The 13985-nt window shown below is 43.6% G+C and overlaps 1 protein-coding gene across 1 annotated transcript in view; it reads left to right on the top strand.

Annotated features, from left to right (window-relative positions):
* Window positions 1–9307, top strand: part of CLN3 (CLN3 lysosomal/endosomal transmembrane protein, battenin) — a 49236-nt gene extending 39929 nt beyond the window's left edge. The window contains exons 8-15 of the mRNA XM_063430884.1: window positions 2262–2405; window positions 4932–5050; window positions 6655–6695; window positions 7231–7299; window positions 7695–7750; window positions 7983–8076; window positions 8162–8308; window positions 8830–9307. Coding sequence (XP_063286954.1) covers window positions 2262–2405; window positions 4932–5050; window positions 6655–6695; window positions 7231–7299; window positions 7695–7750; window positions 7983–8076; window positions 8162–8308; window positions 8830–8949 — 790 coding nt within the window. The 3' untranslated portion in view covers window positions 8950–9307. The remainder of the gene's footprint in view (window positions 1–2261; window positions 2406–4931; window positions 5051–6654; window positions 6696–7230; window positions 7300–7694; window positions 7751–7982; window positions 8077–8161; window positions 8309–8829) is intronic.
* Window positions 9308–13985: the final 4678 nt, after the last annotated feature.

Below are 13985 nucleotides of genomic sequence, written 5' to 3'. Positions count from 1 at the left end.
GATGGGTATATTATGTGAGTGACGGCAACCACCTGAACGTGATCTGAGGAAGCCGCCAAGGCGAAACGCGTCATCACGTTTTTTGGACGCACGACGTCAGTACGTGCTACTAGCACCTCCCATTCCCGGAAGCATTCTAACACTGGAAAGACCGCAAGTGCATGCCGCGAGTCCAAAGTGTGTGGAGATCTATCGAAGCTTTCCAGGGAGAGGGGTGATTCATTTTATATTGTTTTTGAACCAATAAAGGGCTTTTTTTGATTTTGGTGCCGTCCTGCTTGTTTTAAAGCACACCATCCGACTTCTACAGAATCCTACAGAAAGGATTTCAAAGCATCATAAGCTAGAGCAGACTTTCTTCTGCTCTACCATTGTGAGTAGCCAATCTATTTGTTATTCTGATTTATATTCATCATATGGATTTACACTATATTGTCTTTTTATTCCCTTTATTTATATGTGGAGCGTTTTAAAAATTACTCCTTCATCTGCAGCTGTTTCAATATTGTGAGGAGTAAGTTGTTCCTTTGGTTATATTTCACTAAAGCACAAATTCACTCCATATATAACGTTGGAATTAATATATTTGCACTTTAAGTATATAACCTATTGCATTTGCACTTTATTCATTATCCTTTTATTAAATTTATGTACAGACTGATTTAAAATTGTTAAATTAGCACTTAAAGGCACAGCGCACTTTTTTTCTGCACATACTATTTGAGTGGTTTTAGAGTTATTTTCACTTCTATTAGTGCTTGCTAGCCTTTGTTGTGATATTTTAATTACTTTCATTAATTGTATAGCGCCATTTTTTTACTTGATTTTTTTGTACTGTTATTCTCAGTACAATACACCGAGTGGGAATAAGAGAATATATTCTCAGTACAATATACCGAGCGGGAATAAGAGAATATATTCTCAGTACAATACACCGAGCGGGAATAAGAGAATGTATTCTCAGTACAATATACCGAGCGGGAATAAGAGAATATATTCTCAGTACAATACACCGAGCGGGAATAACAGAATGTATTCTCAGTACAGTATACCGAGTGGGAATAAGAGAATATATTCTCAGTACAATACACCGAGCGGGAATAACAGAATGTATTCTCAGTACAGTATACCGAGCGGGAATAAGAGAATATATTCTCAGTACAATACACCGAGCGGGAATAACAGAATGTATTCTCAGTACAATATACCGAGTGGGAATAAGAGAATGTATTCTCAGTACAATATACCGAGCGGGAATAAGAGAATGTATTCTCAGTACAATACACCAAGCGGGAATAAAAGAATGTATTCTCAGTACAATATACCGAGCGGGAATAAGAGAATATATTCTCAGTACAATACACCGAGCGGGAATAACAGAATGTATTCTCAGTACAATATACCGAGCGGGAATAACAGAATGTATTCTCAGTACAGTATAACGAGTGGGAATAAGAGAATGTATTCTCAGTACAATATACCGAGCGGGAATAACAGAATGTATTCTCAGTACAATACACCGAGCGGGAATAAGATAATGTATTCTCAGTTCAATACACCGAGCGGGAATAAGAGAATGTATTCTCAGTACAATACACCGAGTGGGAATAAGAGAATGTATTCTCAGTACAATACACCGAGTGGGAATAACAGAATGTATTCTCAGTACAATATACCGAGTGGGAATAACAGAATGTATTCTCAGTACAGTATAACGAGTGGGAATAAGAGAATGTATTCTCAGTACAATATACCGAGCGGGAATAAGAGAATGTATTCTCAGTACAATATACCGAGCGGGAATAAGAGAATGTATTCTCAGTACAATACACCGAGCGGGAATAAGATAATGTATTCTCAGTACAATACACCGAGTGGGAATAAGAGAATGTATTCTCAGTACAATACACCGAGTGGGAATAAGAGAATGTATTCTCAGTACAATATACCGAGTGGGAATAACAGAATGTATTCTCAGTACAATGTATTCTCATTCCCAATGAGTGGGAATAACAGAATGTATTCTCAGTACAATACACCGAGTGGGAATAAGAGAGAAATGTATTCTCAGTACAATATACTGAGCGTGTATTCCATAAATTTGCAGAAGACTCTGGAAACGCAATGAATAGATGAAATTACATTGGTTTTTATGGTGTGTAAAGACATTATGTTGATTCCAGTCTCCATACAAAGCTCTACAATGTGATATCCGTGATCTGTCTGTATCCCATACCTGAATAAGCTATTTTACTCCCCAGTGATGTGGTCTCATACTGGTCCTCTGGCACTGGGGGAGCTGGCATCTTGGGTTCCCTCTCCTATTTGGGACTAACGTTGGCTGGTCTGTCTGCTCGGAACTCTCTCCTTGTTATGCTCGTGATACCAGCTTTACTCCTCATTAGGTGAGCTGCTGAGGATTGGCCAGGGTAAATCAGACGCATAGACCTGTTGGGCGGGGGGTGGGGGGGATGATAATTAGGATAGATGAGTGGGGACTAGGTAAAAATAAGTTGATCTGGTGGAATATATTAGGGGGAACTAGATAAGAGTGGGTAGATGTGGTGGGAGTAGAGGGTAGATATAATGGAATTATGATGGGAGTAGGAGAAGGAATAAACGGACTGGTATGATTGGAGTGGGGGTGGAATAAAGAAGTGGATTGGAAATGGTATGATGGTAGTGGTGGGAGATGGATAAAGGGGACTGGTATGATGGGAGTGGTGGGAGATGGATAAAGGGGACTGGTATGATGGTAGTGGTGGGAGATGGATAAAGGGGACTGGTATAATGGGAGTGGTGGGAGATGGATAAAGGGGACTGGTATGATGGGAGATGGATAAAGGGGACTGGTATGATGGGAGTGGTGGGAGATGGATGATGGGGACTGGTATGATGGGAGTGGTGGGAGATGGATAAAGGGGACTGATATGATGGGAGATGGATAAAGGGGACTGTTGTGATGGGAGTGGTGGGAGATGGATGATGGGAGTGGTGGGAGATGGATAAAGGGGACTGGTATGATGGGAGTGGTGGGAGATGGATAAAGGGGACTGGTATGATGGGAGTGGTGGGAGATGGATAAAGGGGACTGGTATGATGGGAGTGGTGGGAGATGGATGATGGGGACTGGTGTGATGGGAGTGGTGGGAGATGGATAAAAGGGACTGGTATGATGGGAGTGGTGGGAGATGGATAAAGGGGACTGGTATGATGGGAGTGGTGGGAGATGGATAAAGGGGACTGGTATGATGGGAGTGGTGGGAGATGGATAAAGGGGACTGGTATGATGGGAGTGGTGGGAGATGGATGATGGGAGTGGTGGGAGATGGATGATGGGAGTGGTGGGAGATGGATAAAGGGGACTGGTATGATGGGAGTGGTGGGAGATGGATGATGGGAGTGGTGGGAGATGGATGATGGGAGTGGTGGGAGATGGATGATGGGAGTGGTGGGAGATGGATAAAGGGGACTGGTATGATGGGAGTGGTGGGAGATGGATGATGGGAGTGGTGGGAGATGGATGATGGGAGTGGTGGGAGATGGATAAAGGGGACTGGTATGATGGGAGTGGTGGGAGATGGATGATGGGGACTGGTGTGATGGGAGTGGTGGGAGATGGATAAAGGGGACTGGTATGATGGGAGTGGTGGGAGATGGATGATGGGGACTGGTGTGATGGGAGTGGTGGGAGATGGATAAAAGGGACTGGTATGATGGGAGTGGTGGGAGATGGATAAAGGGGACTGGTATGATGGGAGTGGTGGGAGATGGATAAAGGGGACTGGTATGATGGGAGTGGTGGGAGATGGATAAAGGGGACTGGTATGATGGGAGTGGTGGGAGATGGATAAAGGGAACTGGTATGATGGGAGTGGTGGGAGATGGATAAAGGGGACTGGTATGATGGGAGATGGATAAAGGGGACTGGTATGATGGGAGTGGTGGGAGATGGATAAAGGGGACTGGTATGATGGGAGTGGTGGGAGATGGATAAAGGGGACTGGTATGATGGGAGTGGTGGGAGATGGATGATGGGAGTGGTGGGAGATGGATAAAGGGGACTGGTATGATGGGAGTGGTGGGAGATGGATGATGGGGACTGGTGTGGTGGGAGATGGATAAAGGGGACTGGTGTGATGGGAGTGGTGGGAGATGGATAAAAGGGACTGGTGTGATGGGAGTCGTGGGAGATGGATAAAGGGGACTGTTGTGATGGGAGTGGTGGGAGATGGATAAAGGGGACTGGTGTGATGGGAGTGGTGGGAGATGGATAAAAGGGACTGGTGTGATGGGAGTGGTGGGAGATGGATAAAAGGGACTGGTATGATGGGAGTGGGGGGAGATGGATAAAGGGGACCGGTATGATGGGAGTGGTGGGAGATGGATAAAGGGGACTGGTGTGATGGGAGTGGTGGGAGATGGATAAAAAGGACTGGTGTGATGGGAGTGGTGGGAGATGGATAAAAGGGACTGGTGTGATGGGAGTGGTGGGAGATGGATAAAAGGGACTGGTATGATGGGAGTGGGGGGAGATGGATAAAGGGGACCGGTATGATGGGAGTGGTGGGAGATGGATAAAGGGGACTGGTGTGATGGGAGTGGTGGGAGATGGATAAAAGGGACTGGTGTGATGGGAGTGGTGGGAGATGGATAAAGGGGACTGGTGTGATGGGAGTGGTGGGAGATGGATAAAAGGGGACTGGTATGATGGGAGTTGTGGGAGATGGATAAAGGGGACTGGTGTGATGGGAGTGGTAGAAAGGAGGAATTTATTAAATTAGTCTTTGGACGGTCAGTCTCCCTCATTCTAGTTGTTATTGACTAAAACTTCCAGAACGTTTAGAAATCTGATACCTGGCAGCTTAATCCCTGAGTGTGGCTACCATTTAATTTCTCCTCTTTTGTCTCCTGCTCCCCTCTTAATTCAGTTACTTTTTCCTGATGCGCCCCCCATCCTCGCTTCCCCGATGGATTTTCCCAAAAGCTGCAGAGACAAGTGTCACGGATCGACAGCCTCTTATACAGGCATCAGCCTCTACAGTGACAGGTACAGCCTCTAATACAGGACACAGTGACAGGTACAGCCTCTAATACAGGACACAGTGACAGGTACAGCCTCTAATACAGGAAACAGTGACAGGTACAGCCTCTAATACAGGACACAGTGACAGGTACAGCCTCTAATACAGGACACGGTGAGAGGTACAGCCTCTAATACAGGACACAGTGACAGGTACAGCCTCTAATACAGGAAACAGTGACAGGTACAGCCTCTAATACAGGACACAGTGACAGGTACAGCCTCTAATACAGGAAACAGTGACCGGTACAGCCTCTAATACAGGACACGGTGAGAGGTACAGCCTCTAATACAGGACACGGTGAGAGGTACAGCCTCTAATACAGGACACAGTGACAGGTACAGCCTCTAATACAGGACACGGTGACAGGTACAGCCTCTAATACAGGACACAGTGACAGGTACAGCCTCTAATACAGGACACAGTGACAGGTACAGCCTCTAATACAGGACACAGTGACAGGTACAGCCTCTAATACAGGACACAGTGACAGGTACAGCCTCTAATACAGGACACGGTGAGAGGTACAGCCTCTAATACAGGACACAGTGAGAGGTACAGCCTCTAATACAGGACACAGTGAGAGGTACAGCCTCTAATACAGCACACAGTGACAGGTACAGCCTCTAATACAGGACACGGTGACAGGTAGAGCCTCTAATACAGGTACAGCCTCTAATACAGAACACAGTGACAGGTACAGCCTCTAATACAGGACACGGTGAGAGGTACAGCCTCTAATACAGGACACGGTGAGAGGTACAGCCTCTAATACAGGACACGGTGACAGGTACAGCCTCTAATACAGGACACGGTGACAGGTACAGCCTCTAATACAGGACACATTGACAGGTACAGCCTCTAATACAGGACAAGGTGAGAGGTACAGCCTCTAATACAGGACACAGTGACAGGTACAGCCTCTAATACAGAACACAGTGACGGGTACGGCCTCTAATACAGAACACAGTGACGGGTACGGCCTCTAATACAGAACACAGTGACGGGTACGGCCTCTAATACAGAACACAGTGACGGGTACGGCCTCTAATACAGAACACGGTGACGGGTACGGCCTCTAATACAGGACACGGTGACGGGTACGGCCTCTAATACAGGACACGGTGACAGGTACAGCCTCTAATACAGGACACAGTGAGAGGTACAACCTCTAATACAGGACACGGTGAGAGGTACAGCCTCTAATACAGGACACAGTGACAGGTACAGCCTCTAATACAGGACACGGTGACAGGTAGAGCCTTGACATTATTTTTAATGCCTTAAAATTCTCTCTTTTAACATTCTTCTAATAAAGGAATCACTCTCTATAGTGACACATACAGTATTATACAGAGTGCGTCTTTAGTGTATTCTGGCTCACTGGGTTTTGCGTTTTATATTTTTGCTGTTCTTGTTTAGAGATCTGCATACATTACTTCCAATGCCTTCAGATTCTGACTCTATAGAGGGCTCTCTCTGTGCCAGGTTTATTATGAATATTCTGCTCTTTTCTTTCATTTATTGTAACCATTCACATGCTGCATTTTCTGTCTGATCAACCCTTCAGATCCTGATTTGACAACTTCACAGAAATGGAAGATTATACCAGTGAGAAACTCTTTACATCTCATATCCCACAGTCTGTCTCTATTCTTTCTCCCGCAGTCTGCCTGTCTCTATTCTTTCTCCCGCAGTCTGCCTGTCTCTATTCTTTCTCCCGCAGTCTGCCTGTCTCTATTCTTTCTCCCGCAGTCTGCCTGTCTCTATTCTTTCTCCCGCAGTCTGCCTGTCTCTATTCTTTCTCCCGCAGTCTGCCTGTCTCTATTCTTTCTCCCGCAGTCTGCCTGTCTCTATTCTTTCTCCCGCAGTCTGCCTGTGTTTAGTCTCTTACAATCTCTCTCTCTACAATGTTCTTTTATTATACATTACTGGCTCTGTGTAGTCTGTTACTGTCTGGATGTCCCCTCTTTGTGGTTAACCATTCCATGTTTAATTACAATAAGTGCTTGCCCTCATGCTGTCTGTCTCTCTGCAGTCTCTTACTACCTCTCCTTACTGTTTTGTTGACTTTATACTTGGCTGTCTCTCTCCCACTTTTCGTTCTCTCTCTATATTGTAACGAATGTTCCTTGTTTCCTCGTAGTCCCTGCTGAAATACATGATCCCGCTGGCGATTGTATACTTTGCTGAATATTTTATCAACCAGGGGCTGGTAAGTCTGGGGATGTATCGGAGGTTCTGGTGCTGCGAGAATGGAGATATCGTTGAGATCACCGAATGGGTTGTTCTGAGTATTTAAGGTCCAATTATTAAACAGAACAATGCCATCAATGTAGGTGTATAGGAAATAAAATACTGATATGATGGAGGTCATATGACAGTATAGAAAGGTAGTTACTGTTGGGTAGGATACGAGACAGGCTGATGAGGCCATGAGAATAGGGACATTAAGGTTCTCTATTGTATAGTACATTAGCTGGAATGATGTGACTAGGAGAATGCAGTGGTGGGTCGTACATGGTAGGATATTAGATTAGTTGATGGGACTTCTAGATTTGATAATGAGAATGTCAGGGTGGGATTAATATTTACCTTTCTTCCTCCCAGTATGAACTCATATATTTTCCAGACGTTTCCATGAGTCACTCTGAGCAGTATCGATGGTAAGTCTAATCCGCTCGCATGTTGTAAATAAAATAACTTCACCGTTGCAACCCCACATGGGCTCCCTCTCAACCCCTTCCTGCCATACGGGCTCCAGTCATCTATTCTCTTACTGCTGCTGTGTCTCTCCATTCCATCACTATTTTCAGAAATAAAGACGTTTGTTCTAAAGGGCTACCAGAAGCAATCTCTACCTCTTTATCTTTACGTCTTGTCCTTGTCTGTCCGCAGGTATCAGATGCTGTACCAGGCAGGAGTGTTTGTGTCTCGCTCGTCCCTTCGCTGTGTGACTATCAGAAGGATCTGGATTCTGTCCCTCCTCCAGGTATGTCTGTCTGTCTCTGCAATCTGGGTTTTAGCCCACAATCTCAGAGTCTCTCTGTAACGTTGTGTTTTTTCATTGTGTTTAGTGTGCGCTGGCTATTTTCCTGCTCTTTGGGATTGCGTACCTCTTCCTACCCAGCTTTGGGCTGCCCGTTATTTTCCTGATAATAATATTTGAAGGTTTGCTGGGGGGAGCTGCGTATGTTAACTCATTCAACAATATTGCGGTCAATGTAAGTAGACACTGCTTTTTAATATGACCTCCTACAGTCATTAATAGCTCAGGCAACCTCGACCTGCAGAACACTATAAACACAGGATTATGATTGAGTAAATTCATACACATGGTCCATACACAGCCCCAGTTAAAGAAATTGCTGTTAACACGCAGAGTTTAAGACTATATAATCTCCCAGGAAAGACTGAATGGGGCTATACATTTATTGGAAGATATGGGTAAACGATCTGAATTTACATTGTGTTACGAAAGCTGGGAGAATCATTTCTCCTTTGCACGTCTCCTATCACGCTGTATCCTGCACCTCTCTCCTACTCAGTAAATGTTCTTCAGAGATTGTGCAAAGGGAAATACCTTCCCCTGGCCATATGAAAGATGTCAGAATCCAAACATTCCCACCTTAGATGGGTGATATTAACGTTAAAGCTCACTCTTTCCATGATATTTAGATTTCTACATTAATGTAATTTTCCTCTGTGCGATGAGAATATGTTAATTAATGTTTCCTTCCCACAGAGCAAGCCTGAGCACAAAGAGTTTTCTATGGGTGTTGCCTGTGTGTCTGACACTCTGGGGATATCCCTGTCTGGGGCGATCGCCATCCCAGTCCATAACTACTTCTGCAGTCTGCCATGAGAAAAGGATTCTGGGTCCAAATTTCTATATTGCACGTCTACTCCAGGAGGAGAGCACAAATCATTGTATGAAGGAAATGGTCCGAGTACCTGGAAGCCATCTAAATTGACTTCACTTCCCATGCCTGCACTCAGATCAATAACTGATCAATTGATCAATCCAGAATAATGAGGATTTTCTATGTCGTCTTTTTTTTTTAATTTCACTAGAAATGTTACATTTTCTTATCAACATCTTGACCAACTCGGATTAAAAGCTGCAGTGCCTGATTGTAATAGATCTTCCCAATTCACAGATATCTGGATTTATTAGGTAATTGCTGAAAAAAGTATTTAAATGTATTCTGTTTAAAACACTACTTGTTGTTTTATTATTTGTTTGTATTGTACATTACTGCTGGATATATTGTATCTGTTTTGAGTGTATAGTATGGCATTCATTGTCAGAGTGTAGTAAAGCATGTGGCCTGCAGGGGTCACTAATGCACTATTCTAATAATAACAAAGCATTTAACCAGGAAAGGTACATTCAGATTACTCTGGGTCTCAAGTACGTCCTGGGACTGTTACTTTTGCCCAACATCCAGGGGCTGTTATTATTATCCAATTGAATGGTATTCCATTTATCTAACTCAGAAGGATGAATACACAAAATACTCTATTGTTGTGGCAAATTAGCTCACGCTAAGTACCATCACACAATTTAAGGTGTGACAATCTCTTAAAGCTGTCCGTTAGCCAGCTGAGAAGTTAATGGTTTCCTCTGTTTATTTTGTCCACATTCTGCATGTCTTTGCTCAATAATAGGTTTTAACCACCAGGAAGATTAATCAGTCCTGGCTTCCAAGGCTGAATGGAGGCTCATTGCTGACTTTCTCTATTAAACCTAGTATAAACCCTCAGATCCTGGTATCAATAACTTGCAAAAAGGGGTACAGCTTTCCATTGGATGTAACAAGATGTACAATCGAAGGAAGAAATGTTTGGAGAGAACACAGGAAACGTTTAGGGAGGGTTACATAGGACAAAAGGTGTTTTTTACTACACATAACAAAACTACAATTTGCATAGATTAAACATGGCTGTGAGATCCTGGCGCCCGACCTATTGGACACAATGTGCTGTCTTAACCAGGAGAGTCTAACTGAAATGTAAATCGAATCCATTCTTAAACAATATAGCTGCTTTAATTTCATTTTGTGAGATCCTATTGTTACTGCAGTAGCATACATATCCATAGATATCAGGGAGGTCCACTTCCATTACACCCTGAGCGACTGACATCCCTGTGCCATATAAACAAATGGGAGCAGATCTGGAGAGGAGCGGAGAGCTGGGATATACGGATATCAATCATTAAAGGCTCTACCATGTGTTATCCTTGGTGTACTGTTATGTTTTATCTAGAGACAGTTACTTTGTTTTTCAGTTTATATTTCTTTTTTTTCTATGGTTTATAAGTAAAGAAATTGTCCTTTGATTAATTAAGGGTGAGAGCTATATTCCATTCTTACACTGCTACACTTTTGGTTGTCATAGAGTCAAATTAAAGACACGCTCACATTTTCTGTCTCACTGCTATGTAAATGAATGGAGCCCCTGCAGTGAGGTGCATGCATACAGCATTATGGAAAAATCCCCTGTGCAGCATTTTTATGTAAATGCAAAAATGTGCATGAATGTGCCCATAGGGCAACAATTACAAGTTGAACACAGCAGTGCTGCGGTGGGTAACAGCATTTTTACGTACTTCCTCTGCAATGCTCACTTCGTGAACATGTCAATACCGTTTACTTGGTGAAGGAAAGGACAGCATTACTTTAACCCCTTAAGGACCAAACTTCTGGAATAAAAGGGAATCATGACGTGTCAGACATGTCATGTGTCCTTAAGGGGTTAAGGAAGTGTAGATATACGTTTAGACATGTGGGTATGCTATGCTAAGACAAACACCCAATGTCACAGTACTCGGGGACAATCCCTTGATGGACGCCATGGGCTGCTTGTTTGTGGTACCAAGGATAGCCATATCTTGACCCTGGGTGACCAACCATTGACAATGTCCCTCTTGCAGAGAACATCTACCAAGTGTTTCCAGCTCCAACTGCGCAGTTATTTTAATCAGGGGCTCGCTTCCAAGGACACCATTGGAAAAGCAACCATCACTACAGTGTAATAGTGACATTGAGAGGGCTCTGGTGGATGCCTAAGACTCCTCTGCCACAGTATGACCAGGACCAACACACAGAGCTTCGCTCACCAGTAGTGAAAGATAGAAATTGACGAGGTATTTTACTGGTACTTAGACTTGGCCAGGCTTTATGCTAATAGAAAATGAATGACGACCTGTGTAATAAGTTAGAGAATGGTTAGCAACTAGCTGAGCATAACAGACGGGAACAGTAACGGAGAGACAAGCCAGGATCAAGGATTAGAGAAGAGAATAGACAAGCGCAAACCGAATACTAGGAATAATACACTATAAAAATGCACTCTCGAATCACAAGGGAAACTAGCCCATGGCAAAGCTTTGCGTGCAGGGAGGGCTTAAATAGGGCTATGAAGCATGTGATTGGAACATGTCACTCCTGCCACTCCAAATGGTGCAAGAGAATTTCAATAGAAATTACGCAGGTAGGGGAGCATCAAAAATCATGCAAGGTGTGCTGATGTCATAAAATAATGCAATTTTAAGAGACCAGAATCCAAAATAACGCAGGTAGAGAGGAACATAGCTGACGGTGTTAAACTGCTGCAGAAGTGACGTGGGATCGCTAAGACACACTGATCTAGCATATACTGTGACCCACTTACAGCAGTGTGTGGAGGCTGCAGCAGAGATCTGTATATGCTCAGTGGCTAGCAGGGACATTATTGTGATGACTGTATAACCATAGGTCTAATTTCCAAACCTCATATACACATAAGCTGGTGTCTTGTAATATTCTGGATGGGCTGTAGCATTTTAGGTACAAACTCACGGGGGGGGGGGGGGGGGGGGGGGGGGGGGGGTTCCTTCTGTAACAGATCGCAGATCCACCACTTTTTTGCCCAGCACTATGTAACTTCTTTGTAAGTGGTGGATACTGGGCTCACAGAGAAGCAGTGAGGGCAAGCTCTGGTCCAAACCTTCTCACAGACCAGCATTGGACTGATAGGGTACAAAAGATAGAGCAGGTTTAGTGCTAATCAACCAGATAAGGCAGGGCAGCAAACCAAAAAAGGGGATCCCTCCGGCCCTTTTCAGAATCAACAGAAATAAACAAAAACAAAGAGATATCGCCACAAGAATACAATATAATACTGTAGTAAGTAACCAAATTAAATAGTCCAGAACAAAAAGAAATACCCCTTTAAATGCAATATAAGCCCTTGGGTAGATGGTAGATTATTCTACTGGAAAGTAGGTTCCTTGGTAAGATCCGTATAGATATGTAAAATAGAAAGAACAGGAAATCCAATAGTGCAATAAATCAATATGTGTGTTGTATATAATAAAACAGTGATATCTTGCTCACATTTAATGGAGCTATGACCAGCTCCAGTTGTAGTAGCGTACAGTGGTATAATCCCCACTTACGAGATATGTGGATAAGTGTCCGAAGGAGAGGTAGTTTTGTTGAACCCAAAATGACAAGAATATAAAAAGGCAGATAATAGTGCTCTCTGTTGCAATAAAAAAATTGCTCAAATTATAATTATGACAAAGTACCATAAAATGGCAATTTACAATACAAAAATAATAGAGACGGACATAGTGCAATAATGTTGCAGAATATAGGTTATAAATATACCGTATATACTCGAGTATAAGCCGAGTTTTTTAGCACATTTTTTGTGCTAAAAAAACCCAACTCGTTTTATACTCGAGTCAATAGTCTGTATTATGGCAATTTGCATTGCCATAATACAGACTGGGGGAGAGGGGGGCTGGCAGAGCTGTAACTTACCTGTCCTGCAGCTCCTGTCAGCTCCCTCCTCCTCCGCGCCGTCCGTTCAGCACCTCGGTCAGCTCCCAGTGTAAATCTCGCGAGAGCCGCGGCTCTCGCGAGACTTACACTGGGAGCTGACAGAGGGAGCTGCACGGACGGCGCGGAGGAGGAGAGAGCTGACAGGAGCTGCAGGACAGGTAAGTACAGCTCTGCCAGCCCCCCTCTCCCCCCACTGAACTACCAATGCCACTGGACCACCAGGGAAGGAGAGCCCCCCTCCCTGCCATGTATCAAGCAGGGAGGGGGGACAAAAAAAATAATTAGTAATAATAAAAAAATTATATTAATTAAAAAATAAATAATAATACAAAAATAATAATAATTAAATTAAATAAATAAAAATAACAAATAATAATAAAAAAAATTTAAAATAATAATAAAAAAAAAATTCCCACCCCCCACCAAGGCTCTGCAACACACACACACACACACCACTCATACACACACACTGCACTCATACACACACACACTGCACTCATATACACACACACTGCACTCATACACACACACTGCACTCATACACACGCTGCACTCATACCCACACGCTGCACTCATACACACGCTACATTCATACACTCACACTGCATTCATACACACACTGCACTCATGCACACGCTGCACTCATACACACACTGCATTCATACACTCACACTGCATTCATACACACACACTGCATTCATACACACACACTGCATTCATACACACACACTGCACTCATACACACACACTGCATTCATACACACGCTGCACTCATACCCACACGCTGCACTCATACACACGCTGCATTCATACACTCACACTGCATTCATACACTCACACTGCATTCATACACTCACACTGCATTCATACACACACACTGCACTCATACACACACTGCACTCATACACACACTGCATTCATACACACACGCTGCACTCATACACACACGCTGCACTCATACACACACGCTGCATTCATACACACACACTGCATTCATACACACACTGAATTCATACACACACTGTAAATAAATATTCAATTAATATATTTTTTTTAGGATCTAATT

Source organism: Pelobates fuscus, chromosome 8, assembly GCF_036172605.1.
Source record: "Pelobates fuscus isolate aPelFus1 chromosome 8, aPelFus1.pri, whole genome shotgun sequence".
In the NCBI taxonomy this organism is placed as follows: Eukaryota; Metazoa; Chordata; class Amphibia; order Anura; family Pelobatidae; genus Pelobates; species Pelobates fuscus.
This window is presented reverse-complemented; position numbering and strand designations above follow the sequence as displayed.